The sequence below is a fragment of the Myxine glutinosa genome, chromosome 3 (genome assembly GCF_964187855.1).
Source record: "Myxine glutinosa chromosome 3, kmMyxGlut1.1, whole genome shotgun sequence".
In the NCBI taxonomy this organism is placed as follows: Eukaryota; Metazoa; Chordata; class Myxini; order Myxiniformes; family Myxinidae; genus Myxine; species Myxine glutinosa.
The window spans coordinates 94,021,035-94,048,447 of NC_136263.1; the positions used below are offsets into that span (position 1 = coordinate 94,021,035).

A 27,413-nucleotide genomic window follows, 5' to 3' on the forward strand; every position below is an offset into this window, starting at 1 on the left:
TTGTGATAGCATACACTGCAGCCACAGATTACCAGTGAGACAGGGAAACATGTTCAAGTCTTAATAAACGATGGCTGTGGCCCAATTGTGCATCAAATTTGGGAAGCATACAACATCTCATCATATTTTTAAAATCTTCTTAACTATCTTTCAAAGCAAGGGACTTGATTGTTTTCAAAGGGACAATCCTACAATGACTGAAAGCAAAGGTGACAATATCATATAACCACAGGACATAGCAGCAGGAATTCCTCAAAGCAGTGTCCTTGGCCCAGCATCTTCAGTTATTTAATTAGCACAAACTTAATTAGTTTTATTAATAACCTTCCCGCCATAATAAGATCTAGTGGCTTTCTCACATTATGTTGAGAATATGGTGGCGGGCCTTCTCTTTAAACTGCTCAAGTACCTGTGGGATTGGTTTGCCTGTGATAGTACATCCTGGGGTTTTTTCACACCTATGATGAAGTGGTGATATATGTCCAAATCAGAATGTTATATGACTTTAAGTAAAGTGGAAGTTGGAAGGTTGTTCCAATCATGATGCCTCTCTTGTTGTTCCTGATAATATAGGTTGTGATAGCATACACTGCAGCCACAGATTACCAGTGAGACAGGGAAGCCAACAAAGTAAGCACAGCTCTGTCCTAGATGGAGCTGAATTTCCTACATGTTGTTTCAGATGATCCCACCCCCAAAGAAAGCAGTGTGCGTTCCTTCACACTCCTGATCTGGCTCTTATATGATGGAGAGGTGTTGAGGAGGTCAGGAGATGAGTCACACATTGCAGAGTGCCCAGCCTCTGTCCTACTGTTGGGATTATGGTGTTTATGTGGCTGGCCTAGTGAGTTTCTGGCAATTTCATGACTTACATGATGTTGACATTGGAGAATTCTGGGATGGTGGTGCCCTGAAAGTCTGGGATGTCGGGCTAAGGTCTTTCCTGTTATTACGTGTCAAGGTGTTGTTGCAGGCTGCCATGTACTGCTTCACTATCAGAGGAATTACGAATGACGATGACCACTGTGAGATACATATTAGCAAACAGGGCCCATCACTTGATCTTGCTCGAAAGAAGTGCTGCCTACATCCAATACAAGAATAGTGGCAATAAATGCGAAAGAGATACCATCAGAGATGGTAAAGTCCTCAAAGCAGGAGTAGTTACAAGGTTGTAACCCATCAGAGATGGTTTACAAATCATAAAGATAAATTAAATGAATACACAAGAGGTGACACATAGACCACCAGATGAAAACCAAACTACAGATATCATTATTTAGCAATGTCAAATTGAGTGTGGACGGAAGATCACTGCAAAAACAAAGGCACCCTAAAGGAGGAAATAATGCAAGTCCAGAGAAAGACTTGCTGCAATGGTTGCTGTAAGACAATGGTGCTGGCTAGTTTTGCCTGCCATCTAGTGATCAGTGAGGGTTGATGAATACAGGTGAGGACATACCGATGCTGAACTGCAGGCCTTTACCAGCGAACTCCCTCTGCAGATCCTCCACAAATTGTTTCCGAATGCCCTCTTTCTGTGGATAATGAAGGAAGAAAGGAAATACATACTGTACATGTGATAACACAGCTCTCCAATCTTTTTTTTTTTTTTCTTTTTTTTTACCTTCGCCACTGAAGGTGGACAGAGGTTGTGTTTTCACCCCTGTTTGTTTGACTGTCGGTGAGCAGGATATATCAAAAAGTTATGAACGAACTCGGACGAAATTCGGTGAACAGGTTGGGCGTGTGACAAAGACGAATTGGGTCGATTTTGAAGATCCAAAATCGGATACGAGAATTTTTTAAAGTGATTCTTCACCACTGAGAGATCAGGCCAAAAAAGATATCTAAGCACGATATTTCCAAAAGTTATGGACGGATTATGAAAAAAAACTTGGTGGCTGAGTTGGTTAGTTGACAAGAACAAGCCGATTCGATTTTGGTTCAAGTCTGAATCCAGATCCTGCCTATCAGTGGGATACAAAACGTAAACTGCTCAGCCTGGCAGAGGTATGCTCTCTACCGAGTGTCGTTCTAGTTTTCACCACTCAGCCCAAATTGGACTAAGGGGTATTGTCGTCACAGGCGTTGTCCGGGCGTCCGTCAAGTTTTGGTTTCCGTCAATTTCAAGGAGAACGGCTTGTCCGATTAAATCCATTTTTGCAGTGTGTGTTGGGGTTGAGTAGAGGAAGGTTCCTTTCGAAAATGGGTGTGCTGCGATTTTCAATATGGCCGCCACGGTAGCCATCTTGAAATTGGTTTCCGTCAATTTCGAGCAGAATGGCTTGTCCGATTAAATCCATTTTTGCAGTGTGTGTTGGGGTTGAGTAGAGGAAGGTTCCTTTCGAAAATGGGTGTGCTGCGATTTTCAATATGGCCGCCACGGTAGCCATCTTGAAATTGGTTTCCGTCAATTTCGAGCAGAACGGCTTGTCCGATTAAATCCATTTTTGCAGTGTGTGTTGGGGTTGAGTAGAGGAAGGTTCCTTTCGAAAATGGGTGTGCTGCGATTTTCAATATGGCCGCCACGGTAGCCATCTTGAAATTGGTTTCCGTCAATTTCGAGCAGAATGGCTTGTCCGATTAAATCCATGTTTGCAGTGTGTATTGGGGCTGAGTAGAGGAAGGTGCCTTTCGAAAATGGGTGCGCTGCGATTTTCAATATAGACGCCACGGCAGCCATCTTGAAATTGGTTTCCGTCAATTTCGAGCAGAACGGCTTGTCTGATTAAATCCATTTTTTCAGTGTGTGTTGGGGTTGAGTAGAGGAAGGTGCCTTTCGAAAATGGGTGTGCTGCGATTTTCAATATGGCCGCCACGGTAGCCATCTTGAAATTGGTTTCCGTCAATTTCGAGCAGAACGGCTTGTCCGATTAAATCTATTTTTGCAGTGTGTGTTGGGGTTGAGTAGAGGAAGGTTCATGGGCGCGCTGCAATTTTCAATATGGCCACCATGGCAGCCATCTTGAAATTGGTTTCCATCAATTTCAAGGAGAACGGCTTGTCCAATTAAATCAATTTTTGCAGTGTGTGTTGGGGTTGAGTAGTGGAAGGTTCCTTTCGAAAATGGGTGCGCTGCGATTTTCAATATGGCCGCCATGGCAGCCATCCGGGCATCCATCAACTTTTGGTTTCCATCAATCTCGAGGAGAACGGCTTGTCCGATTAAATCTATTTTTGCAGTGTGTGTTGGGGTTGAGTAGAGGAAGGTTCCTTTCGAAAATGGGTGTGCTGCGATTTTCAATATGGCCGCCACGGCAGCCATCTTGAAATTGGTTTCCCTCAATTTCGAGCAGAATGGCTTGTCCGATTAAATTCATTTTTGCAGTGTGTGTTGGGGTTGGGTAGAGGAAGGTTCCTTTCTAAAATGGGCACGCTGTGATTTTCAATATGGCCGCCACGGTAGCCATCCTGCACGATGCATGCTGCAATAGATATATTAAATGGTTCATTGACATTAATTCAAAGTTAAAGGTATCCTTTTCTATGGTCTTCTTTGGCCACTCACTATAAATTTATACCCACTCCTATATTCAATCATGCTGTTATATGCTCCCACATGCAGCTGCTATATCTTTTTGAATCGTTCTATTCAATAATTATATCCACACATCGCCATTATCATGAAATTTCTTTACTGCAAAATCCTACTCGGTATACAACTTCGCTTCAAATAACAAATTATCATCAATGCTTCCTTTCACCATGCATGGGCTGAGGGGTTATGCCCGCTTTGCGGTGCTATTTATTCTATGTTGTGTACAAAACGTTTTGGCAATCTGAGCAAAAATGTGCACCTCTATTTAAATGCAAGCATTAAAAAAGGCAATGCAAAGGTTTAAATTTCACTGCATGGAACATGAGGAAGTTATAAACAATGTCATCTGATGCCCTTGCGGAAACACAATTTAAATGGATGCATTGAGCAATCAACAATTGCATTATTAAAGACTAGGAGCACTCAGCACACAGCCCTTTTTAAGGCCATTTTTCCCTGCTAGAGCGGGGGTTAGCCTTGCGGGCCCCATGACAATCATCATGGTTCCCTTTTTACTCCCGCCAGGGAGTCATGCATTCGATCGTGTCCGTGTGTGCGTGTGTGTGTGCGTGTGTGTTCGGGTGTTTGTGAACAAGATATCTGGAAAAATTCTGAACGGATTTGGATGAAAGTTGGTGGGTGGATTGCCCTTCGGATAAGGAAGAATTGATTAGTTTTTGGTGAAGCTCAGGATATTATTCTGGATCCAGGAATTTTTTGAAGGATTGTTTACCATTGGAAGATAGGGCTCATTTTTTTTTAACATTATCTTCTATATATTCTATATTTAACATTGTGATATGAAAATAGTTTTCATATTTGTTGTAAATGTAGTTTAAACTCGTGGTTATGCGTTAGAGCGGTGTATTTTGTTAGCAGCGTCGTCTTCAAGGTTTTTTTTTTTTTCTAATTAGACAACTCTTGTATGGTGCTGTTCTCTATTGCGTTCTCATCTTGTGTAATACTGCGCATTGTTATTTGCATATTCTGTATCTATTATCTTATTCTAATATCTACCATCGCTTTCTTTGTCTTGCAGATTGATTGTTCATCGTTGTTGCTAATAAACCTGCATTCAATTGATACATTCTTGTTTATGAACAATCAATCTCTTTCTTTATGCCTAGACTCTACGGTTTCCAGATTCACCCGACAGCTCACGAGTTGCAGCTCCAGGCAGCTGCCAATTCCAAGAGTCCAGTTTAAACCTCTGTGCTAGGCCGCACGAACCAAAACAGGTTATCTGCTGTCTCTCCTGGACAGAGCGTGTCCTGCACTTCCCCAGTGACAAACTTCTTCCTCATAATAGAATAACATAGGTCGCCAAAGCAGCAAAGGATGAGGAAAACAACGCCCAGAGAAAGGGCCATATGCTGAGATCCCGAAAATACTGCGGGAAAGCTCCACCAGCGGGACATTGACTGCCGTCTCTGAGGCAGTGCACACCAAAAGCGGTGCACACCCCAGTGCCTGTCCCCTTACACTGGCAGGCAGAAGTCAAGGCTGGTATCGATCGCGACATCAAGTTAGGGGTTCTGGAACCGGTGCCAATTGGTGAACCAGTGACATGGTGCAGCAGAATGGTCGTCTGTCCAAAGAAGGATGGGACCCCACGGAGGACAGTTGATCTGCAACCACTGAATGCGCACTGCACACGTGAGACCCACCACACCCAGTCACCCTTCCATCAAGCAATGGCGGTGCCACATAACACCAAAAAGACGGTAACAGACGCCTGGAATGGCTATCACAGCGTTCCAATCAGAGAATGTGACCGCCATCTGACAACGTTCATCACACCATGGGGCCGATACCGTTACTCCACCACTCCCCAAGGTTACATCGCTTCAGGTGATGGATACTCCAGACGATTTGACGAAATTGTATCGGACTTCAAAAACAAGTCCAAATGTATTGATGATACCATCATGTGGAGCGACACATTGGAAGAGAGCTTTTTTCAGACATGCAACTGGCTCGACCTGTGCGGCCGTAATGGGATTACGCAAAACCCGACGAAATTCCATTTTGGTCAGGACACGGTCGAATTCGCTGGATTCGAGATCACCATGGACAGTGTACGACCATGCCAAAGGTATCTCCAAGCGATACAGGACTTCCCCACACCAAAAACAATTACTGACATCCGCTCCTGGTTTGGGCTAGTCAATCAGGTAACATACTGCTTCAGCATGACCGAGAAGATGCGACCTTTTCGGGACCTCCTAAAACCATCCACCCCCTTCTACTGGGATGCAACACTACAATCCCTATTCGAAGAATCAAAACGACTCATCATATCTGAAGTCGCAAATGGGGTCCGGATCTTTGACAAGGAACGGACAACATGTCTCGCAACTGACTGGTCGAAGGATGGGATTGGCTTCTGGCTCCTCCAAAAACACTGCAGATGCCCTGGTGAAACCCCACAGTGCTGCCCCGATGGCTGGAAAATCACCCTTGCTGGAGGCCGCTTCACCCATGCAGCGGAGTCGCGCTATACTCTGATAGAGGGTGAAGCTCTAGCAGTGGCGGACAGCCTGGAAAAAGTAAAGTATTTTGTGTTGGGATGCAAGAACCTGATTATTGCCGTCGATCACAAGCCCTTAATCAAGCTTCTTGGCGACAGACAATTAGAGGACATCCATAACACGCGGCTTGCCAACTTGAAAGAAAGTACTCTAGCATATCGTTTCCGAATTATCCACATCCCGGGAAAACGACACTGCGTACCAGATGCGATTTCACGACATCCGTCGGGTGCCAGACCATCGGAACGACTGCCACTGGTGGATGACATTTCCTCCATTATGGATGTGGCCACATCGACTACACTACGACAGCACACCTTGACTGGGCTGTGGACCACAGATGACGACACTGGCATGGAAATGGCTATTTCTATGGCAGCCATCAAGACGCTCGATTCTGTGCGGTCCGTCATTTGGGACGATGTTCGGGACGAAACAGCAAGTGACACTCAGATGCTGCAGTTACTCAATTCTATTGAGCAGGGTCTACCTGTCAGTCGGGACGATTTCCCCGTGTCCATTTTGGAATACTTTCCCTTCCGTGAACACCTCTACACTATTGATGGCATAGTGGTCTACAAGGGGAGGATTATCATCCCACCGAAGCTACGGAAGCTTGTCCTTGAGAATCTTCATGCTGCTCACCAAGAAGTCACGGCTATGACCACCCGGGCCAGCAGCTCGATCTTTTGGCCTGGAATCACTCCCCAGATTCATGAGATGCGCAATCGCTGCTCACACTGCAATCGGATGGCCCCATCGCAACCAAGCGCTCCACCTACAGCCTCAGCTGAAGCTGCCTACCCTTTCCAGTACGTTTGTTCAGATTACTTTCATCACAAGGGTCGGAGTTATTTGGTCACCGTTGATCGTTACTCTAATTGGCCAATCATTCAGCTAACAACTGGCGGGGCACAAGGCCTAGTGAAATGTCTGCGGTCGAACTTCGCCACTTATGGTATCCCCGACGAATTGGCATCTGACGGTGGGCCAGAATTCACGGCACATGACACCCAAGACTTCTTGCGTCGGTGGGGCGTTAACCATCGATTGTCATCCACTGCCTTCCCACACAGCAACTGTCGTGCCGAGATCGCAGTCAAAACATCGAAAAGAATGATCACCGATAACACTGGTTCCAATGGTGAACTAGACACTGATCGGTTCCAACGTGCAATACTCCAGTACCGGAATGCACCGGATCAGGACACTAGGTTGTCTCCAGCCATGATCATCTTCAAGAGGCCAGTCAAGGACTTCATACCCATCATCCCAGGCAGATACTTGCCATCGGACACCTGGCTGGAAACACGCAACAATCGTGAGGAAGCTTTGCGCATTCGGCATGCCAGGGAGATCGAAAGACTCTCTGAACACACGACAAAACTACCTCCACTGGCCGTTGGGGACCATGTCCGGATCCAGAACCAGACCGGCCTGGAACCACGAAAATGGGACCGGCCCGGAACCGTGATTGAGGTAAAACAATTCGATCAATACGTTGTCAAGGTGGATGGCTCCGGAAGAATCACTCTCCGGAATCGTAAGTTCCTGCGACGTTTTACGCCTTTCAGCATGACAACTCCCACTATGACTGGCAAAAGTGGCATGTTGCCAAGCGTTATGCCAATCGTACCGAAATACTTAATGTCTGGTACCCAACCCATCGCCGCTCCAAGAGTCTGTCTCAATCCTATTACCACTCCCCAGAAGGGTGAACCCCAACATGTCATTGCGCCGGGCTTACCATCACAGACATTCCGCTCCACTACCGCGATGACACCACCCGCGAGAGTCGCTAACCAACCACATGTGCAGACCACCGCCACACCTCCACAGTCACTGCCTATTTCTGCCCCCTTGACGGTTCGGGTGATGATGGACCAGCTGGAGGGGACTCCGGCGTCGGACAGGGCGATAGTGAACCACCCACCGGAGACTCCCACAATGGACCAGGAAATTACGAACTGCCCTCAGAGGACTCCGCCGATTGATCGGGTGGTGACGGGCCGCCCGAAGCGAATTATCAAACCACCAGCCCGATTCAATTCAGAAGAGTATAAATTATAAACTCATGTGATCCTTTTTCTTGGTCTCCAGTTTTCGTTCTATTCTGTGTCACAATTGAACATTTTTGGGAAAGGGAGATAGACAACTCTTGTATGGTGCTGTTCTCTATTGCGTTCTCATCTTGTGTAATACTGCGCATTGTTATTTGCATATTCTGTATCTATTATCTTATTCTAATATCTACCATCGCTTTCTTTGTCTTGCAGATTGATTGTTCATCGTTGTTGCTAATAAATCTGCATTCAATTGATACATTCTTGTTTACTAATAAAGACGTATTCTGTCATTTTAAAACCACCAAAGTGTGTATTAGGTTTCCCCATTTCATAAAATGTATCGTTTGATATGTATAATGCTTTCAAACTGTTTTTTTGTTTTTGTTTTTTTTTTACCTCAGAAGAGATATCAATATTTACCTCAGCGAATGTCAATCGCGGTGTCAGTATTTGATGAACTTATAAAGACTTAGGCGACTTATAAGTGTGACCAGCATATGCATGGGATTCTTCCCAGAAGAATGAGTGGTCGCATTAGCTTGTACGACTTAAAATGAGCGAGTTTTGTTTTGACGTTTGGGCCAGTTTTACATGTTGTATCCCTCAAACTTCTGTGAAATCGTACTATTCCAACTTGACCCACGGCGGGAGTATGCGCTCTACTGAGTGGCGTTCTAGTTGAGGCAATGTTTTTTTATGGCCGGATGCCCTTCCTGATGCCAACCCTTTAGTCGCCTCTTACAGCATGCAGGGATATGGTGCACCTATTCTAAACCGGGCACACACCAGCATATTAAAGACCAGGAGCAGACAATGAAATAAATACCAGAATATTTTTGTCAGTAAATGCAGAAAGTGCATCAAATCGATTTGAGAAAGTACATCTTCAGATATGATGCCTGGTGTTGGCTTAGCGCTTAGGGTGCCGGCTTGGGATCCCAGGATCCTGGTTTCGAATCCGGGTAGATCGCTGAATTAACGCCAGGGGGGGTTGACTCAGCCTGTCATCCTTCCGAGGTCGGCAAATTGAGTACCAGTTCACTGTTAATTCCCTGTGTGTCGCAAGAGGCGACTAACAGGGTTGGCGGCAGGAAGGGCATCCGGCCGTAAAACATTGCTTCAAAAAGGGGACCACAGTTCCCAAAAAAGGCCAACCCCTGCTCTACGGGGGAAAATGGCCTCTAAAGGTGGTTCAGTAAATGCAGAAAGTAACTCTGCAATTCACATAGGAATAATAAGAGGAATAATTTTGCTTACAATTAGAAATCAAGCTTTATGACCTGCAGATGATAGGATTTTATTATTAACCATTCTTCTGAATAGGAATGGTACTGGCTGTCTTTCAAAGAGCCAGAAGGCAGCTGAAGGTGAAGGACAGGTTGAATAAAGCACACAGAAGAGAAGCAAAAGCACCAGAGCAGGATTTGAAAACACAGATATTGATGGTATCTGGGCCCATTGTGATGCAGGGTCAAGACTAAGATACTTTCCCTACCTTCTAGGATGCTAAAGACACGAGTTCAGTAGGGTTGAATATATGAGAAGTAAAGCCAACACTGATTGTCACACTTTGTCTTGCCTTGTGAGTAGTCTGTGGTGAGGCTATTTGAAGTGTTGGAGGGGAAGGAGAGGAAGCATACACCAGAGACAAACTTGACAAGGCACCACCAGGACTTTGAGGAAAGAGACTGATTGGAGAGTACAGCCTTGACATTAGTAAGATGGTGTCTTCTGCTTCCCTAAGGATGGGCACACACTAGTTATGAGCTTTGTGCAGTAACAAAGTCGTCTTCAGTCAGGTTGGCCTTCCATTTTGAGAAAATCAAGATGCTTGACCACAGCTGCATTGCTACAGGATTCAGTGTATCATGACCAAGATGATGGATTGGACAGCTGCAGACGAGAGTGATGATGAGAGATGAGCATGAGAGACTTTTGTGAATGTATTCCCTTGTGGAATGAATATAAGATGCGATGGAGATGGAAGCCCAATCCTTTTATGAGGGAAAATTACATCGCCTGCCAGGTGGCCTGTACAAATAGCCAGCTTCTGCAGTTTTGAGCTTGCTCTCCAACAATACCTAGAGATACTTGCGCTTTGACAAGAATATGGTCAGAAGTGGCAAGAGGGGCAGAGGAGGAATTGGAGTGGTGGCCTGGAAGATTAATCATTTACAGGTCTGGAAGGATATACTATTACCAGAAATTCAGGTTGGAAAATTCAGATTGGGTTTGACCCATAGAATTGATAAAGGCCATTGTAGCAATGTAGCGGCTGTTGATGCATTAACAATTCCAAGCCAACCGATATGGTGGCAGTTGAATTCCCAACATATGAGCAAGAGTCTGTTAGGATAGTTGGTTACTAATGGATCCATGTTAGAAAAAATATGGCACAATAGCAAAAATATGGTAGAATATAGTCGTCATTATTTGGTGTAGGGTGCACCCTTGGCCAGATGTAGGGTGCACATATTTGGTGTAGGGTGCACATAGGCCAGCTAGGCCTGGGCCCAGGTCCCAAACTTCAGTGGGCCCCCAAAATTATGGGGAAAAAAATTCTAGATATATATTGAATTTTTTTTTTACATTTCATTACATATTTGCACACTTACACACAAACTAAATATATGTTTATCAATCGGGGAATATTAACAGTCAGATATCCCTACATCTGCCCATGAGATGTTGAAGAAGATGAGGGATCTCAGCTTGTCGAATTCGTTCCCCAACATTAACATTTGTCTGAGAATGTACCTGTACATCCCTGTGTCGAACTGCTCGGGGGAAAGATCTTTTTCAGTTCTGAAACGGGTGAATAATCTTCTGCGATCAACAATGTGCCAGAAAAGACTGAATGGCATTAGTTTACTCACAATAGAGAACACATTCATGACATCCCTATCATTTGATGACATTGTCGAGGAATTCTCCATCAACAAGAAACGACGGAGGCTTCTGTGATCTATAGTATACCGTCAAGCAGGTAAGAAATGATTATTAATTACCGACAATTAATTATGTACTGATTACTTATTTATGTATTATAATTATTTAAACAGTTTATAGTCACTCTATGTGTGCTCCGTCCCGCTAGCCGTCTGGGTTGTATAGCGTTTAGAATAGGAATGATAGGTTTCTTATCTGTGCATGTGTGCGCGTGGTGTATGCGGTAGTTAGGTGGAGGGGGCCTGAAAGGATTGTGGGCCGATATCCCATGGACTGTTTCATCCGGCCCTGGGTACACCATACAGATAGACATTAGGTTGTTGCAGAAAGGAATGCACCACCAGAAGTATTCTAGTGGGCTTGGAGAAGTTAGTATGTCAATGTATAGTGAAGAATGGAGTTCTCAACAAAGCAAAACAACCACTATGATGGTGCAAGGTCTTATCAAAATAGAACAGAGAATAGTTCAGCAAAAAGAAAGGAGCATTCTCGCAGACATCCTGTACGAAGAACGTTTGTGCTGAACAAACAATATCCAGAGCTGCAGTGTAAGCTACATGGAGATCAGTGACATTAGAATGCAGATCTCAAATATTTCAGGACAATACGGTTGAGGAGGGGGATGGGGTGGGGGGGGAGGTACGTATGAGCTGAGGGGGCGAGAGGATGAGTTTTTGGTGAAGATCTGGATTCGCAAGTGGATACTACAATTTTTTAAAAGTGATTCTTCACCATTGAGAGATGGGGCCAAAAACGATATATATTATGACATTTCAAAAAGTTGTGGACAGTTTATGACAAAACTCGGTGCATGAGTTGGTTCGGTGACAAGAACAAGCCAATTAGATTTTGGTTCAGGTCCGAATCCAGATCCGGCCTATTGGTGGGATATAAAATGGAAACTGTTGAGCCTGGTGGAGGTACAGCACAATATCTGAAAAGGTTTTTATAATAAATAAATAAATATATATATATATTTGCACCTTCGATATGCAGATCAAACATTGCAAAGAAGAAGAAATATCAGTGTAGCAATCTGACCTGATCCAGTTGATAAAACTCCATCCTCTCATCTTGGCTGCAACTTCGACCCACTGGAGACACGTTGAGCATTCCATTCCTGAACTCGATAAAGGTTCCTCTGAAGCACAGGCCAGGTATGTTGTCATAGCACTGATTCATTCATAGTGTGTTACCTCAAAAATTAATTTGTGCATCCTTGGAAATCAGATTTTTTTTTTAAAAGAAACACTTTCTTGGAAATGTAACGTACTTTGAAAGATGGTCAACCAACGATGAATAAATGTATTCTTGTTTTTCAATGCCATGCCATGAATTTCAACCATACCTCAAGGGAGAAGCAACGTCGAGGACATGCTGCGTTGCCTATAAAAATTATTGTGTTGATTCCAGATGCCATCAGTTTCACACGATACAGATCATCTATTACTAAAAATATAAGTGTACGCGTGTGTGTGTGTGTGCGCTATGAGGCATCTCCTGCTGTCCCGCTTTATTCTAAAGGGTCCCTGTTGCCATAGTATAATAACAATGGTACCGCTGGAAAGCGAATAATCGATTTTCTTGAAACAATAATTTCGAAGTTGTATCACCAGCTTGTGTTGGTTTAATCATAATTCCACTAATAGTCCAGCGGATAGGTGAATAATCGTGCATTTTATGATTAAAGCATGAAACTTGGTACACTAATACTAGACATTATGGGGAACATTTTAAAGATTGGAGGCATTCTGGATCTGTCCTGTGTCACCCGTGGCGGCCATTTTAAAAATGGCCGCTAGTCAGAATCATTATTTAGCTAGAATAAATTTATATTACATCAGAAAATATCAAATTGTTATTTTAATATCATCTGCACACTAAAGTATCACCAAGGATTATATATGATAACATAAATATTCATTTTTGATTGTTTTGGGGACCTCTATGTGTCACTTTAAGGGCATTTGGAGGGGAAAAATGCAAAATTCCAGGAATAAAGTAACACAAACTGGTTTCGATAAACTAGTTTATTTGTACAAAGTGTTATTTTCCTTTCATTTAGGAAAACACTTCAGAAAATTACACTGTCGTAGTACAAAAGTTTTTTGGTGTGCATGAGATAGAACAATAACGTCCAAGAACACTCATGTTTCAATGTCAACCGTTCTCTTGTCACCCTTCTCGCTCACAACCACCGCACTTGCAGAGTAATGCACAGGGTAGATTTTCTTCCGCACATTTACATCTTCCTCTGCAGCCTTTAATACAGCCACACTTAATAACAGCACGGCATGCTGCACCAGCAGGGGGCAGGTTCCTCCACATCACTTCCCATTCGGCCAAATTGTTCTTTCGCATCCATCCAAACTCTGCTGGGCTGGGCAGGTGAGGTGCTTTTAACAGGGCCTGACCCCATACATGGCCAGCCTGATAACCAACTCGAAGTAGATGCTGATAGAGAACATCTTGAGTCGGAGGTATGTTTTCAATGCTCCTGCCTTTCTGTGTGAACAGAGTCTTCCATGCCATGTTCACATTATCATCAGAGCTTCCACGGTCGTACATAAGCACAATGTACCTCTCGATGTTTGGGAGAAGCTGGGTTATGCTAGCTGTTGTTGGAGTCTGTGCAAGTCTGCACAAGTCTGGCGTGACATCAACAAACGCATTCCATTATGACCAGGCTGTTCTTTTTCCTATGCCGGTGAAACTGGATGTGGTGTCACACCCTGTCAGTGCATGAAAAGCAAGTATTGCATTGCACTTATCATTTCCCAGCGTCTGTGCCATGTGAGTTGCGTCTTGGTAACGGAACGATTTTCCCATTCCAAATGCTACAGTTAGCTGTGCACTGTCAAGCTTGTGAGCAAGACTGATGGCTAGTACAACTACATCTGTGTCAACAGTTCTAAGCAAGATGTTCTTGCAACCTTGCCTGGCCTCATCTGCTGCATGCAGCAGCATTCTTGTGTCTCCTTCCTCCTGTGCAGAAGGGGACAACCAGTCTGAGTCAATTGTCTCTGAACAACGCAGCTCTTCTCTGTGAGTCATGACCACTATACCAGGAAATGTTTCATTTGTCACTCGTTGACTCAGGAGATTAAAAAGTTCTGTCTTGTTACCATCTTCCCGTAGGAATTGTGACCAGTTTCCAGGCAGCTTCTTGTTTCCTTCCACTCTTATCCGTATGCCCTTCCCTCTCTTCTTTCTTGTGGCGGCCTTCAGACTATCTTCTCTGTATACATCAAATACCACATCAACATGGCAAACAGAGCCTGTGAATTGCCTCCATACATAGTTCATGACCTTCTTGCCAGATTTTGTGAAAGGTATGCGCATTTGCTCAGTCCCACAATTTTCAGTGTCAGGGTGCTGAAACAAGGAGATGCCCGTTCCATGGAAAGATCCATGCGCACTTGTTGCTGTCGGGTCATGGTCAATGTTGTCGACTGCTGATGTTGTGAATACTCCAATTTGGAGTGCAGGTGGGCACACTGTTCCAATACTTTCAAAGTGGCTAATGGCAGAGTTTCCTAGATCTGCAGACATGCCTAGCACACGGTCGTATGAAACTGACAATCCAAGCCTATAAAGTGTATCAACTAGATCGCGAGATCTTGTCCTTGAGTGGATCAATGATCCGAGAAATAGTGGAAGTGGTGTCTCACGCTGTTCAGTATGTCTTGTTTCCAATGATGGTTGTTGTCGTCGACGCACACAGCTGTTATATGTCATCAATTGTGATACAGACAAAGCTGGCTGTGACAAGTAGTTTTCTTGGTTTTGGATATCTGTCCCATACATGATCATTGTGACCAGCATCAGCAGTGAGTGAGGCACAGAATTTTCTTGACAATCCTCTTTGAATGAACCACTGAATGGTAAGCATTTCATTCTTAACATGTCTCTACGAACAATGTTTGCAGCACGAGAGATGAACACTGCTTCACTGTCACCGTCGAGCTGGCACGAACTTCTTAGCGATTTACCAATATTTGCATTGGCGACAAGAAGCACAACGCGACCTTCATTGTGCGCTTCTAACTCAGGAAAGTAGCTTAGAACTTTATTTTTGAATCGTGTAGAGTGAACGACAGAGGAGCCCTCTCCCAGCCGGTTAACTCTATCAGTATATAGTTTTTTCAATACAGATAGTTTGAAAACAGGGGCAATGCTGTCATCCTCAAGAGCAGTTTGCATGTATGAAATAAGTTCAGCAAATGCAGTGTTATGAGCAATATTTGTGTTGCATTCGTCATGTGATGTTGTTGGTCTATCTCGATCTCTGTTATACAATGACACTAAGCATTGGCTGTGGTACTCAGCCTCTGTAGCGATTAAGTCTCCTTCACTGAGCTTTGCCAACAGACACTCATCTTGTAGATTAATTGCACACTGTCGCACTCGAGTGTCAAGGCCAAACGTTGAGGCTCTATGGAGAGGTAGGGCATCAGATGCGGGTTTCTCACAGATGAAACAATGGCTAACAGCATCACCAGTCCTGGAGACCTTTTGACGTTTGAATTTTTCCTTTTCACCAGAAGAGGAACTCTTGTCCGTTACACATATCTTCCGCTTAGCTGCACGTTTGAGTTCATTTTGGTTGAATTTAAGTCTGCATGTTTTATGAAATTTTGCTTTCCTATTTGAAAAAGTTTTCTCCAGTCCATTACCATCGTCCATTCGAGTCAACTTAAGCTTTGGTGGCAAGCAACCGAGTTCGTTGAATGCTGATAAAGTTTGAACAATAGACGTATACCCAGCTCCTTGGAACCTTTCTGCAAAGTCTGCTGGGCACGTGAGTTTCTCACTGGTGCTTTCCTGGCAGATGAGACACTTATTCCAGTCCATCGGTGTATCGTCCTCATTCACAGACATGGTGATATCACTGCTAGATTGAACTTGAAAGTTTGAAGACTTTCTTCATGATGATGAGCAGTAGATTAGATTAACACTCACAACAATCTGAAAGACAGAAGCAATGATTATTAGAAACACAACCACACCAATTCAATAAATTATAGAAAATTATATTTCTTAAATATTGCAAGAATTCTGGATCTGATCTGCAAAAAAAACACCTTAATTAATCTACTTAATTATTTAAAACATGGTTTACTTATAACATATAATGATTAATAACAAATATAACAACTTATATCTAATAATGACTACTAACAATTTCTACTTCTAAACTTATAACTAATAATATAATATGATCCTTATCTTTAAAAAAAAAAAAAGTGATATTAAGGAATTTGTTCATTTTCTTTAATATTTTGACCATCAAAATACCTATATTGGTCCATATATCCATTAAATATATATTCTTAGGGCATATTTATAATTCTTGTGTTTGAGTAAGTTACTATATATATAGCATGAACATATATATTTTATGTTAATAGAGGTATTTTTGTCATTCACTTATCGGCAAAATCTCCTCGATGGCAGCCATTTTGGAAAATGGCCGCTACGGTGGACACAGGACAGATACAGAATGCCTCCAATCTTTAAAATGATCCCCATAATGTCTAGTATTAGTGTACCAAGTTTCATGCTTCAATCATAAAGTGCACAATTTGTTCATTTTTTAGCACCTATCCGCTGGACTATAAAAGCAGGACTTGGAGCTTAATGTAGTGGTTGTAATAGTACAATATATTTTTTTATTACTCTACGACAGCAGGAACCCTTTTGAATAAAACATGACGGACACGGAAGGAGCACACACAATTATATATAGGAATGCTTCTCCAAGTAATAGAAAAATATATAAAAGTACACAGAAGGACCACACAAACAACAACAACAACAACAACCACCACAACCACCATGGCAGAGGCAACAACAACAATTACTACTCCCACTACTACATGTTGTAAAATATCTTTTTTTCACACGTTTCACTCATTGTACATCTTCAATTGGGACTAACAGATAGGTTTGTTAAGTGCAACATGGTGTTTTTTGATGAAATACGTCAGCGAAGCGATGAGCTAGTTCCTCATTCCAAAAGAGCAAGGAACACATCCACACAAGCTATAAGAACTGTATTTGTTTTAATGTGTGAAGCCATTGTTTCAGGCTGACTATGTCCTCAGATCATTGTCCAGCATTTTATTATTCAAATCCAAAAGATTTGGCCAACCAGATAATGCATATACACTATACAGTACAGTACATGACCATCTTGGCATCTCTCAAACCTGTGGAACAAAGTCGTTTTACAAATTGAAAACCAAACCTTTTGCGAGGCAGTCGGATTTGGGAGATGTATTTCAAACAGTAGTTAATAAAGTCCTGCAGCAGATCTTCACCCAGGTGATCTTGAATGCTCTATCAATGACAAAAGGAGGCCTTCAAGCAAAACCACTGTCAGTTAATTGACGTAAATAATAAATAAGACATTGACAGCATCAATATGCTTTAAAATCTGTTATTCTATAACTACCTCTCTTTAGAGTGGCTGATAAAAGGAAGTGACAAAAGAAAGTAACACACCAACTGTGGGATCAAATCAGTCAACCTCTGTGCTGAAAGCCTTCTCAGGCGGTCGTGGACATTCTTGTAATTCTTAGGCCTTAAGCGGAGGAAATCGGAACAAATTTTGAGTTTATTTCTGTTCATTCTTTCAACTTTAGATTATGTATCAATACTTCTAAATCTGTTAAATAGGCAAGGCAGTTGGGCTAGCAGGATGGTCTAGAGCAGGGGTGGCGAACCCGCGGCTCGCGAGCCGCATGCGGCTCTAAGCCATCTCTTGTGCGGCTCGCGAGGGGCTGCTCTATCGGTGTATGTTTTTACATTTTAAAATGTATTTATACTATAAAATCAAAATGCATTTGAATATTTGACTATACTGCCAACAAATTTGCCTATATTTTAAAAATAAAAGATAATTTTGTGGTAATGTGTTTGACAGAAATCTCCCACTAGTCATGCATGAGCCCAAACATGAAACACACTTGCGCGCGCAGACCCAGAAGTTTGTTAGCTAGGCTAGCACTAGCCCAGCAGCAGTGACCGAATCGCCATGGCAGAGTCAGGAAAACGTAAAGCGAAGCGCAAATATGAAGAGGAGCACAGGGCATTTTTGCCTGAATGGGAGGAATTGTATTTTTTTTACGGAGCGAAATGGGAAACCCTTGTGCTTGATTTGCCAGACTGCACTGTCGCATTTTAAAGCTTCAAACCTGGAGCGCCATTTCACCTCACTCCATGATAACGTGGCCCGGGATTTTCCCAAAGGCAGTGAACTTCGCAAGCACAAGGTAAATGCATTGAAACGTCAGTCAGAGAAGCAGACTCAGTTTTTTTGGAAATTAACGAAGCACTCAGAGATGGTCACATTAGCATCATATCAGTTAGCATGGAACATTGCTCGAGCTAAGAAGCCATACAGTGAAGGGGAATTCGTGAAAACGTGTCTCAGAGATGTTGCCATCCTCACTCCTGAAAATGACAGTTTGAAGCGTTCTGTGTCAGACCTGCAGCTGTCACGGCACACCGTTGAACAGAGAATATCAGATATTAACAACTCCATTGAAACACAGTTGCATACGGATCTTGAAAAATGTCGGTATTTCAGCATTGCTTTGGATGAGTCTTGCGACATTCAAGATAAGCCACAGTTGGCAATATTTGTACGGGGTGTGTCAGAAGACTGCACAATTAAGGAAGAGCTGCTTGACATTGTGCCGTTAAAAGATAGGACCCGCAGCATCGACCTGAACAAGACACTCACGACTGTTGTTGAGAAGGCAAATTTGCATTTACCAAAACTAACAGCAACAGCCACAGACGGTGCACCAGCTATGTTGGGATCTGCAAATGGCCTTGTAGGGCTGTGTAAAGCTGCCGACCGTTTCCCTGATTTTTGTACATTTCATTGCATCATCCATCAAGAGAACCTGGTGTCGAAGAAGCTGAACTTGAACCATGTCATGAAACCTGTGCGAGAAATTGTGAATTTTATTCGCACTCATGCTCTCAAGCACAGACAGTTCAAAAACCTCATAGCTGAACTGGACGAAGACCTTCCCAATGATCTGCTTCTCCACTGCACTGTGAGATGGCTTTCAAGAGGTAACATGCTTTCCCGTTTTTTTGAACTTTTGGACCCAGTGAAGCTGTTTCTGGCAGTGAAGCATAAGGACTATTCTGAGCTACATGACCCCCAGTGGATGTCAGACTTGGGGTTTCTGGTCGACATGCTGCATCATCTGAACAAACTGAATCTAGATCTGCAAGGGAAGTTAAAAATGTTGCTTGACCTGGTGCAAAGTGTTTTCAGATTTGTGAACAAACTCAAGCTCTTCCAGACCCATCTTCAAAATGGAGAGCTCACACATTTTCCCTCCTTGTTGAAGGCAAATGGAGAAGCAGCTGAGGTCACAAAAAGGAGCACTGCACGGTATGCAACACTGGTTGAAAGTCTGCAGCAGAATTTTGAGGACAGATTCTGCAACCTGAAGAAACAACGGCCACAGATCACATTCCTCATCAACCCTTTCACTGCTGAATCGGATTGTTTAAAAGCCCCCTTAGTGGCAGATGAAGCAGCATCCCAGTTGGAGATGATTGAACTTTCTGAGGATGACAGACTTAAATGTGTCTTTAGAGAAGGAACCACAGGCACAGAGTTTTGGAAAATTGTGCCCACAGACAGATACCCCAGTGTCAAACAGGCTGCACTCAAGCTAATGTGAATGTTTGGATCAACTTACGTCTGTGAATCAGTTTTTTCTACACTGAAACAAGTGAAGTCAAGACATCGCTCTGTTCTTATGGACACACATGTGAAAGAGTTGCTCCGAGTGGCCACAACTGAGTACAAGCCAGACCTGAAAATGATTGTGGAAAACAAAGACTGCCAGCTGTCCCACTGAGGTAATAAACGACCTATGAAAACTGTTAAGCTTTGTATTATGATAATTATGACATAACCATAATACATATAATTATTAATTATGTCATTAGGCCTATAAGTTGCTGTTGTAGTGTGAGCATGCAGGTGTTGTGCGGCTCTTTACAATGGTGTGAGGGTTTTTTTTGGCTCTTTATACTGGACTGGTTAGCCACCCCTGGTCGAGAGGTACAGACAGTCGATTTTAAGCTACCTAACCTGGGTTGTTAGTTTGTGAACAAGTGAACAAGTCATCCTGGTGTTTACAGGTGTAGTACTGAATTTTTAATTGGAGAATTTATTTCGCCCATGAGAAATATGGCAAATTGTATCCAGTATAAATAAATAAATAATAAAGCTGGCAAGTGTTACAATTTTCTGTAATGGAGCCTTACCATGCTGTTAATCTGATCTATTAAAATATGTATCACCTAAAGCACTTTTTAAGCAATAAAATGCATTTAATTTGAATAGATGAACTATTAAATAGTAGCAAAATAACTTGTATCAGATATATATACACTCTTCAAATAGTATAGGATGCCATGTAATGGGCAGACTTAATAATTAATGACTTATTAAGCCTTCACTCCAGTTAAGCATGCTTTGTCTCACATCTGGCTTTGATTATACACTCTGCTTGGCATTGAGGTTTCTCTTTCACACACAACATACTCCCAATAAACTTTTGATCCATGAAAGCCTTTCAATATGTTTATAGTGAACGACTGAGAACCCTCTTTTGTTATTGTCCACACGGATCGCTAAAGTCTTCTGATTAGCTGAAGTCCTCCAAACACAAGACTTGATGGCGTCACTCCCCAATTCATCCCACCAGGCCCACATTCCCCTTTTCTAGACCCCTCCCCCTTACCTGCATAGCCAAGAATGTACATAAACTCATGTATTGAAATATTTGGAGAGAGATTGTCAGAATTTTATGTTGAATGTTTTGTACAGGGAATCTCTCCCATGCATGCATGTATGATTAAAATGATTTGAGCTCATGGAATTCGGGAGAATTAATTATTTCCACTGTAATTTATGTTGACCCAATTTAATTCTTCAACACAGGCAAGGTGATTCAAAAATGCATGTGACGTCTCAGGTGGACGTTCAACTGGGCGTCCCATCTGCTGGCATTAGTTAGTGGATGTTAAAGATTGGCAAAAGGTTGGCAAAATGAGTACCAGCTTGATGGGAAAAGTGAGGTAGTCGAGTGCCCTGTATCGGAGTGGTGACCCTTTCAGGAAACTGCCTCGGTAGCCTTATGTGCCTAACATGCAATAACTCCATGACAACCCTAAGAGTGATTTGCTAGGGTGGGCCAGTGATGTTCTCCCACCACCATATTCTGCCACAGAGTGTCGGTTCTGTCAAAGCAGTCTCAAAGGAATGAATACGCTAGACATTTGCTGACCATCCAAGCAGCCGTGGCAATCAAACCCACACTGGCAAGGGCAATGCAACAAGCCCATACACACAACTACTCTGATGCTTGCCAGTGATGCTACTTCCGACTAAATACACGAACTGAGAAGATTGACAAGTAGATTGTGAGAACTAAAAATAGATCCTGCATTCATACACTTTTCTAGCCTGGTGTTGGCTTAGCGGTTAGGGTGCCAGCTTTGGATCCAAGGATCCTGGGTTTGAATCCCGGTTGGTCGCTGAATTAACGCCAGGGGGGTTGACTCAGCCTGTCATCCTTCCGAGGCCGGCAAATTGAGTACCAGCTCACTGGTAATTCCCTGTGTGTCGCAAGAAGTGACCAACAGGGTTGGCGGCAGGAAGGGTATCCGGCCATAAAACATTGCTTCAAAAATGGGACCATGGTGCCCGTGGGGAAAAATGGCCTCCAAAGGTGGTTCTATTCATACACTTTTCTCTGAGCTTGAGAGACAAGGAAGATGTTTCTGAAAACGACATTGGAACAACAGTTGGGAAAAAATTACATAGATTCGCTCTCAACATACATTACCTATTCTGATGTACTACTCTGAGCACAAACAGGGGAAGTACACAAGTGATTTTGTTGCAACAAACAACATTTTTGAGTTATTTTCAGAGGGGGTGGTGTGTGTGTGTGGTATTGGGAGTTACATGAATATTAATGAATGCATGATGAACCGGAAAGGATGAGGCGTAACCGGTAGTGACTGTATACGAGCTGTGGTGAGGAGTGGGGAAGGAGACGCGTGGTGTTCATATTTAAGTCCCGGCCCAAAAATCCGACTTGTTTGAGAAAGTATCAATTTTTAAAAAATCCGTATGTGAAAATTAGGGATAGGAAATATATGGAGTACATGGGAGAAAAACATTGAAGTCAAAGTCATTATTACCATTGTTTAACCAGCAATGTTGGCATCTTTGCCTCTCAAGGAAAATACATTTCAGGCAAACTTTGCAGAGGGAAAGAGTGCACTGCGCTGTACAAGGAAAATCAGACAGGAAGAGGCTACTTGGCTGATAATGCCTGTCCCCTACTGTTACATATTTATGTGAATGTATGTGAATTACTATTCAGGGCTTTGCTTATCAATGTGTAGTCGATTAAAGGTTGTTGTGATTAAAGGGTCAGGAGCCCTTCTGAGAAAAAGGAGACCGGAAACGGAGGAAGAAAAGACACGAGGTCCTGGAGACGCGAGGATTCTTCTTCTTCCTCGCCGAGCTCGGACGCGAGCGGTATCGCGATGGAGCAACGCAACAGAATCGGCGTTTAAAAGCCCGTCTGGCGAGAGGAGTTACCGGGACGTGTAACTACCCTTTGACACGTCAAGTCACCGTGGGTTCGGGCACGGAACCAAGCAGCTGGCACAGTTCGCCTCACCGTCTACAAGGCCGCGTACGGGTCGCACCTTGGGCCGCGCGCGCTGGGCAAGCCGCGTGTTGCTTTGCCTGCTTTGCTGTACCCGCTTTGCTTGGCCAGGAGGTGCGCGCTGCAGCCGTGGTTCCCGGTACGGGACGTGCCCGGTGAAAGCACGTCAGGAAGGGTCCGTTCAACTGCCCACGTGCGGAGATCGAACTACAGGAGTACGGAGACATTGAGAGAGACATTGACCATGGAGGGAGTCGGGAGTGGGGCTCACGTGAGGAATGTATAAGATGGCCATCTTAGAGTTATTATAGATGAGTTTACCTCTTTGTACTATTGATTGCTGATTGTGGATGGTTGTTGATTGCTCGGGGAATATATCATTGATTATTCCGGATCCTTGGTGTGGGGTTTCTGATTGATTGGAATTCATATTGATTGCGTTACGAAAGCGCCTAAATAATTATAGATCTTTCTGGCGGAGTTCCTCTCACGGTCCGGGGGTCACCGAGACCAGGTAGTCACCGGGAGGACCACGTAACAGAATTGGGGGCTCGTCCAAATTACGATTTGCGGATTCGCAATTGGGTCTACGTCCGGGATCTAAAATTGTATAAAATAATAAAATAATATTTTTATGAATTAAAATTTATTATTTAATTGGTAAATTTTTGGGGAAATTGGGGATAAAGTCTTGGGTGAAGGTTAACAGGTGTTAACGATAGGCACCATGGCGTTTGTGGCACAGAACTTTGCGGTAACCCCGAGTGAGGCACAGTTCCGAGCGTTACTAAAGTCGGACCTCTTGAAATTGGCCAAACATTTTAACTTGGAGGTCCGAACTAATTTGAGGAAGGCAAGTTGCAGACCACGGTGATACAATCTATGGTGGGATTAGGAACATGGGACGAGTTAGCCTGGGAGTGGCTACCCGAAGAACCAGAAGACGTTGAGCTCCGGAAACTGGAGTTGCAATTACGGAGCCAGGAACGGATCAAAGAAGAAGAAAGGAAAGCAGAAAAGGAAAGAGCAGAAGAAGAAAGGAAAGCAGAAGAGAGGAGAGAAGAGAAACAAGCAGAGGAAAGGAGAGTGGAACGAGAACTCCAGGAAAGGTTAGCAGAAGAAGAAAGGAAAGCAGAAAAGGAAAGAGCAGAAGAAGAAAGGAAAGCAGAAGAGAGGAGAGAAGAGAAACAAGCAGAGGAAAGGAGAGTGGAACGAGAACTCCAGGAAAGGTTAGAAGGGAGAAAAGCAGAGGAGAGGAGAGCTGCAAGGGACCTCGAAGCAGAGGAGAGAAAAGCGGAAAGGGAATTAAAGGAACATGACATGGAGCTTCAGCAAGAAATTAAATTCAAGGAGCTGGAGTTAATGAGAGAACGGGGAGAGGTACCACCCTTGCGGACGGGGTCGACACCTAGCCAGAACACCTGGGAGGTGGGCAGACATGTGAGGCTGGTTCCACCCTTCAGTGAAAAGGAAGTCACTCAATTTTTTCCACACTTTGAGAAAGTGGCTCGACAGTTAAACTGGCCGGAGGAGGCCTGGACCATACTAGTGCAAAGTGTGCTAGTGGGTAAAGCTCAAGAGATTTATTCGGCACGACCAATGGACCAATGTGCAGATTATGAGGTATTGAAGAAGCACATCCTCAAAGCCTATGAGTTGGTTCCGGAAGCTTACCGGCAAAAATTCAGGAATGCCAGGAAGAGGGAGAGTGAGACCCATGTGGAGTTTGCTAGAGTGAAAGAAAATATGTTTGATCGGTGGTGTGAGTCAAAAGGAGTCGGGAACGACTTCGAAGCATTGCGTGACCTGATGCTGGTGGAGGAATTTAAACAGTGTGTCCACGAGGACATCAAAGTGTACCTGCAGGAAAAGAAAGTACCAAAGTTGTGGGACGCAGCCACCATGGCAGATGATTATGCCTTAACACACCGGATAGGGGTCCACGAACCTAACTCCTCGCCTAGATCTCCGCAGGGGAGGTGTGGAACAGCAGGTGCGGAGAACGACAATACATGGCGGCGGCCTCGAGATGTTTATGGGGACAACGCTGATACCCGAACTGTTCGAAATCAGGGGGCTACGGGCCGAAGACAAACTTATTTTTCGGGGGGCCCGAGGCAGACCACGAGTTTTTCCTCCGGGCCTACTTGCGCTTTTTGCAAGAAACCTGGACACTTGATGTCCAGTTGTTACCTCATGAAAAGGGAAGACCCAGAGCGGAGTCCGACTATTACCACTCCGAATGCGATGGCAAGCGTAAGAAATCGCCCACAGAAGAGTTAACAACCATTTATTTATGAGGGGTTGGTCTCACTCAAGGGAGACTTGACTAACCCAAGACCGGTTAGGGTTTTGAGGGACACAGGAGCCCATCAATCCTTAATGCTTGAAGGCATTTTGCCATTGTCAAAGAGTACCGCAACTGGTGATAGTGTTCGGTTACAAGGGATCGGTGGCTGTGTTAGTGCCCCACTTCATGTCATCCATTTGGAATCCGATTTGGTGTCAGGACCGGTCACCGTCGGTTTACAAGCCACGCTTCCTGTAGAGGGAGTATCTGTGATTATTGGGAATGATTTGGCCGGGGGGCAAATTTATGGTAACCCGAGGGTTGGTAAAGAGCACAGCAGGGAAAATAACACCCCACCAGCTCGGGATGGCGACAAAAGTTGCAAGCTATTTGTAGGGGGACTGAACTTCAATACAGAGGAAGAAGTTCTGACCTCTGTCTTCAACAGATATGGGCCGCTGGTGGAAGTACGGGTGGTAAAAGACAGGGAAACGCAACGGTCAAGAGGGTTCGGCTTTGTCACGCTTGCAAGCACAAGAGACGCCAGAGAGGCAGAGAAGAATTTGAATGGTAAGGATTTGGAGGGTCGGACCATAACAGTAGGGAAGGCATTTCGTAGGCGTCGAGCGGTCTACAGAAGAGGACCACTTGGCAGGAGTTTTGGGGTTGGCAGCAGCCGATATTCCTATGGAGGCTCCCAGAGTTACGGCACCTCCCGAAAGAATGAATGTCAGAGCACTGGCCGAGAAGGAGACCGCCAGTCAGGTAACGGCTGGGACAAGGGGTCCCACCGTAACTGTTATGCGTCTGGAGAAGTTGAAGCACTATATACGGGGGAGCCGCCGAGCCGAGGCTCCTACACGGACTAACCGTGAACGCCACGTTCTTAAAGGCGTCCAGGTAGTGAACTTTCCTGCACGGACTAACCGTGAACTCCACGTTCTTAAAGGCGTCCATGTAATGAACTTTCCTCCCCGGACTAACCGTGAACTCCACATTCCTTAAGGCGTCCATGTAGGAATACTCCGCTGGGCCTCCCGAAAAAGTGCTATAGAGAGGTTTAAATTTGGGGGCTTTGGGTCACCACCTCTTAACCGTCATTGAAGAGAAACTAGAAGTGGTTGACGCTTGGTCCAGAGGGAATTAATCTAGGGGATTGTGTGAAATTTTGTTGCTTTATTTTTAAGTGATGACTGTGCCTGGGGGGAACTGATGAGTTGGGGGGGGGGGGGGGGTGAGTTATCTGGTTTGTTTATCCAAGTTGGCCGGCAAAGAAAGTTTTCGCTGGGTTCAAACTTTCTTTCTTGAAGGGGGGGAGTGTTACATATTTATGTGAATATGTGAATTACTATTCAGGGCTTTGCTTATCAATGTGTAGTCGATTAAAGGTTGTTGTGATTAAAGGGTCAGGAGGCCTTCTGAGAAAAAGGCGACCGGAAACGGAGGAAGAAAAGACACGAGGTCCTGGAGACGCGAGGATTCTTCTTCTTCCTCGCCGAGCTCGGACGCGAGCGGTATCGCGATGGAGCAACGCAACAGAATCGGCGTTTAAAAGCCCGTCTGGCGAGAGGAGTTACCGGGACGTGTAACTACCCTTTGACACGTCAAGTCACCGTGGGTTCGGGCACGGAACCAAGCAGCTGGCACAGTTCGCCTCACCGTCTACAAGGCCGCGTACGGGTCGCACCTTGGGCCGCGCGCGCTGGGCAAGCCGCGTGTTGCTTTGCCTGCTTTGCTGTACCCGCTTTGCTTGGCCAGGAGGTGCGCGCTGCAGCCGTGGTTCCCGGTACGGGACGTGCCCGGTGAAAGCACGTCAGGAAGGGTCCGTTCAACCGCCCACGTGCGGAGATCGAACTACAGGAGTACGGAGACATTGAGAGAGACATTGACCATGGAGGGAGTCGGGAGTGGGGCTCACGTGAGGAATGTATAAGATGGCCATCTTAGAGTTATTATAGACTAGGGCATTGCCCGTACTATATCTATATCTAAAATTATATCCCCCCCCCTCTATTTACATGAAATGGTTTGGTCCAAAGCGAACGGCTTGCGAGTACGGTGACAATCCCCCCCCTCTATTTACATGCAATGGTTTGGTCCAAAGCGAACGGCTTCCGGAGTTTGGTAAAGAAATCGCCATCGCGTGCACAAACGCGCAGGAAAGCGAATGAATCGCAAATTCGGTTTTATTAGTTTTAAAACATAGTTTAACGCCAACATAGTTTGCAAACGTGAAATAAATGAATACGCTCTCAAATGTGCCATCCGAGGCAGAGTGTGTCCTCCACGTTCGGCACACGCGATCGT

The 27,413-nt window shown here is 44.3% G+C and overlaps 1 protein-coding gene across 8 annotated transcripts in view; it reads right to left on the reverse strand.

Moving 5' to 3' along the window:
* Window positions 1-27,413, reverse strand: part of LOC137423373 (phosphomannomutase 2) — an 85,090-nt gene that overhangs the window by 22,670 nt on the left and 35,007 nt on the right. For all 8 annotated transcript variants that reach the window (XM_078774293.1, XM_068110458.2, XM_068110459.2 and 5 more), the window contains exons 5-7: window positions 17,338-17,429; window positions 12,129-12,228; window positions 1,463-1,538 (exon numbers count right to left, since the gene is read on the reverse strand). In XM_078774293.1, coding sequence (XP_078630419.1) covers window positions 1,463-1,538; window positions 12,129-12,228; window positions 17,338-17,429 — 268 coding nt within the window. The remainder of the gene's footprint in view (window positions 1-1,462; window positions 1,539-12,128; window positions 12,229-17,337; window positions 17,430-27,413) is intronic.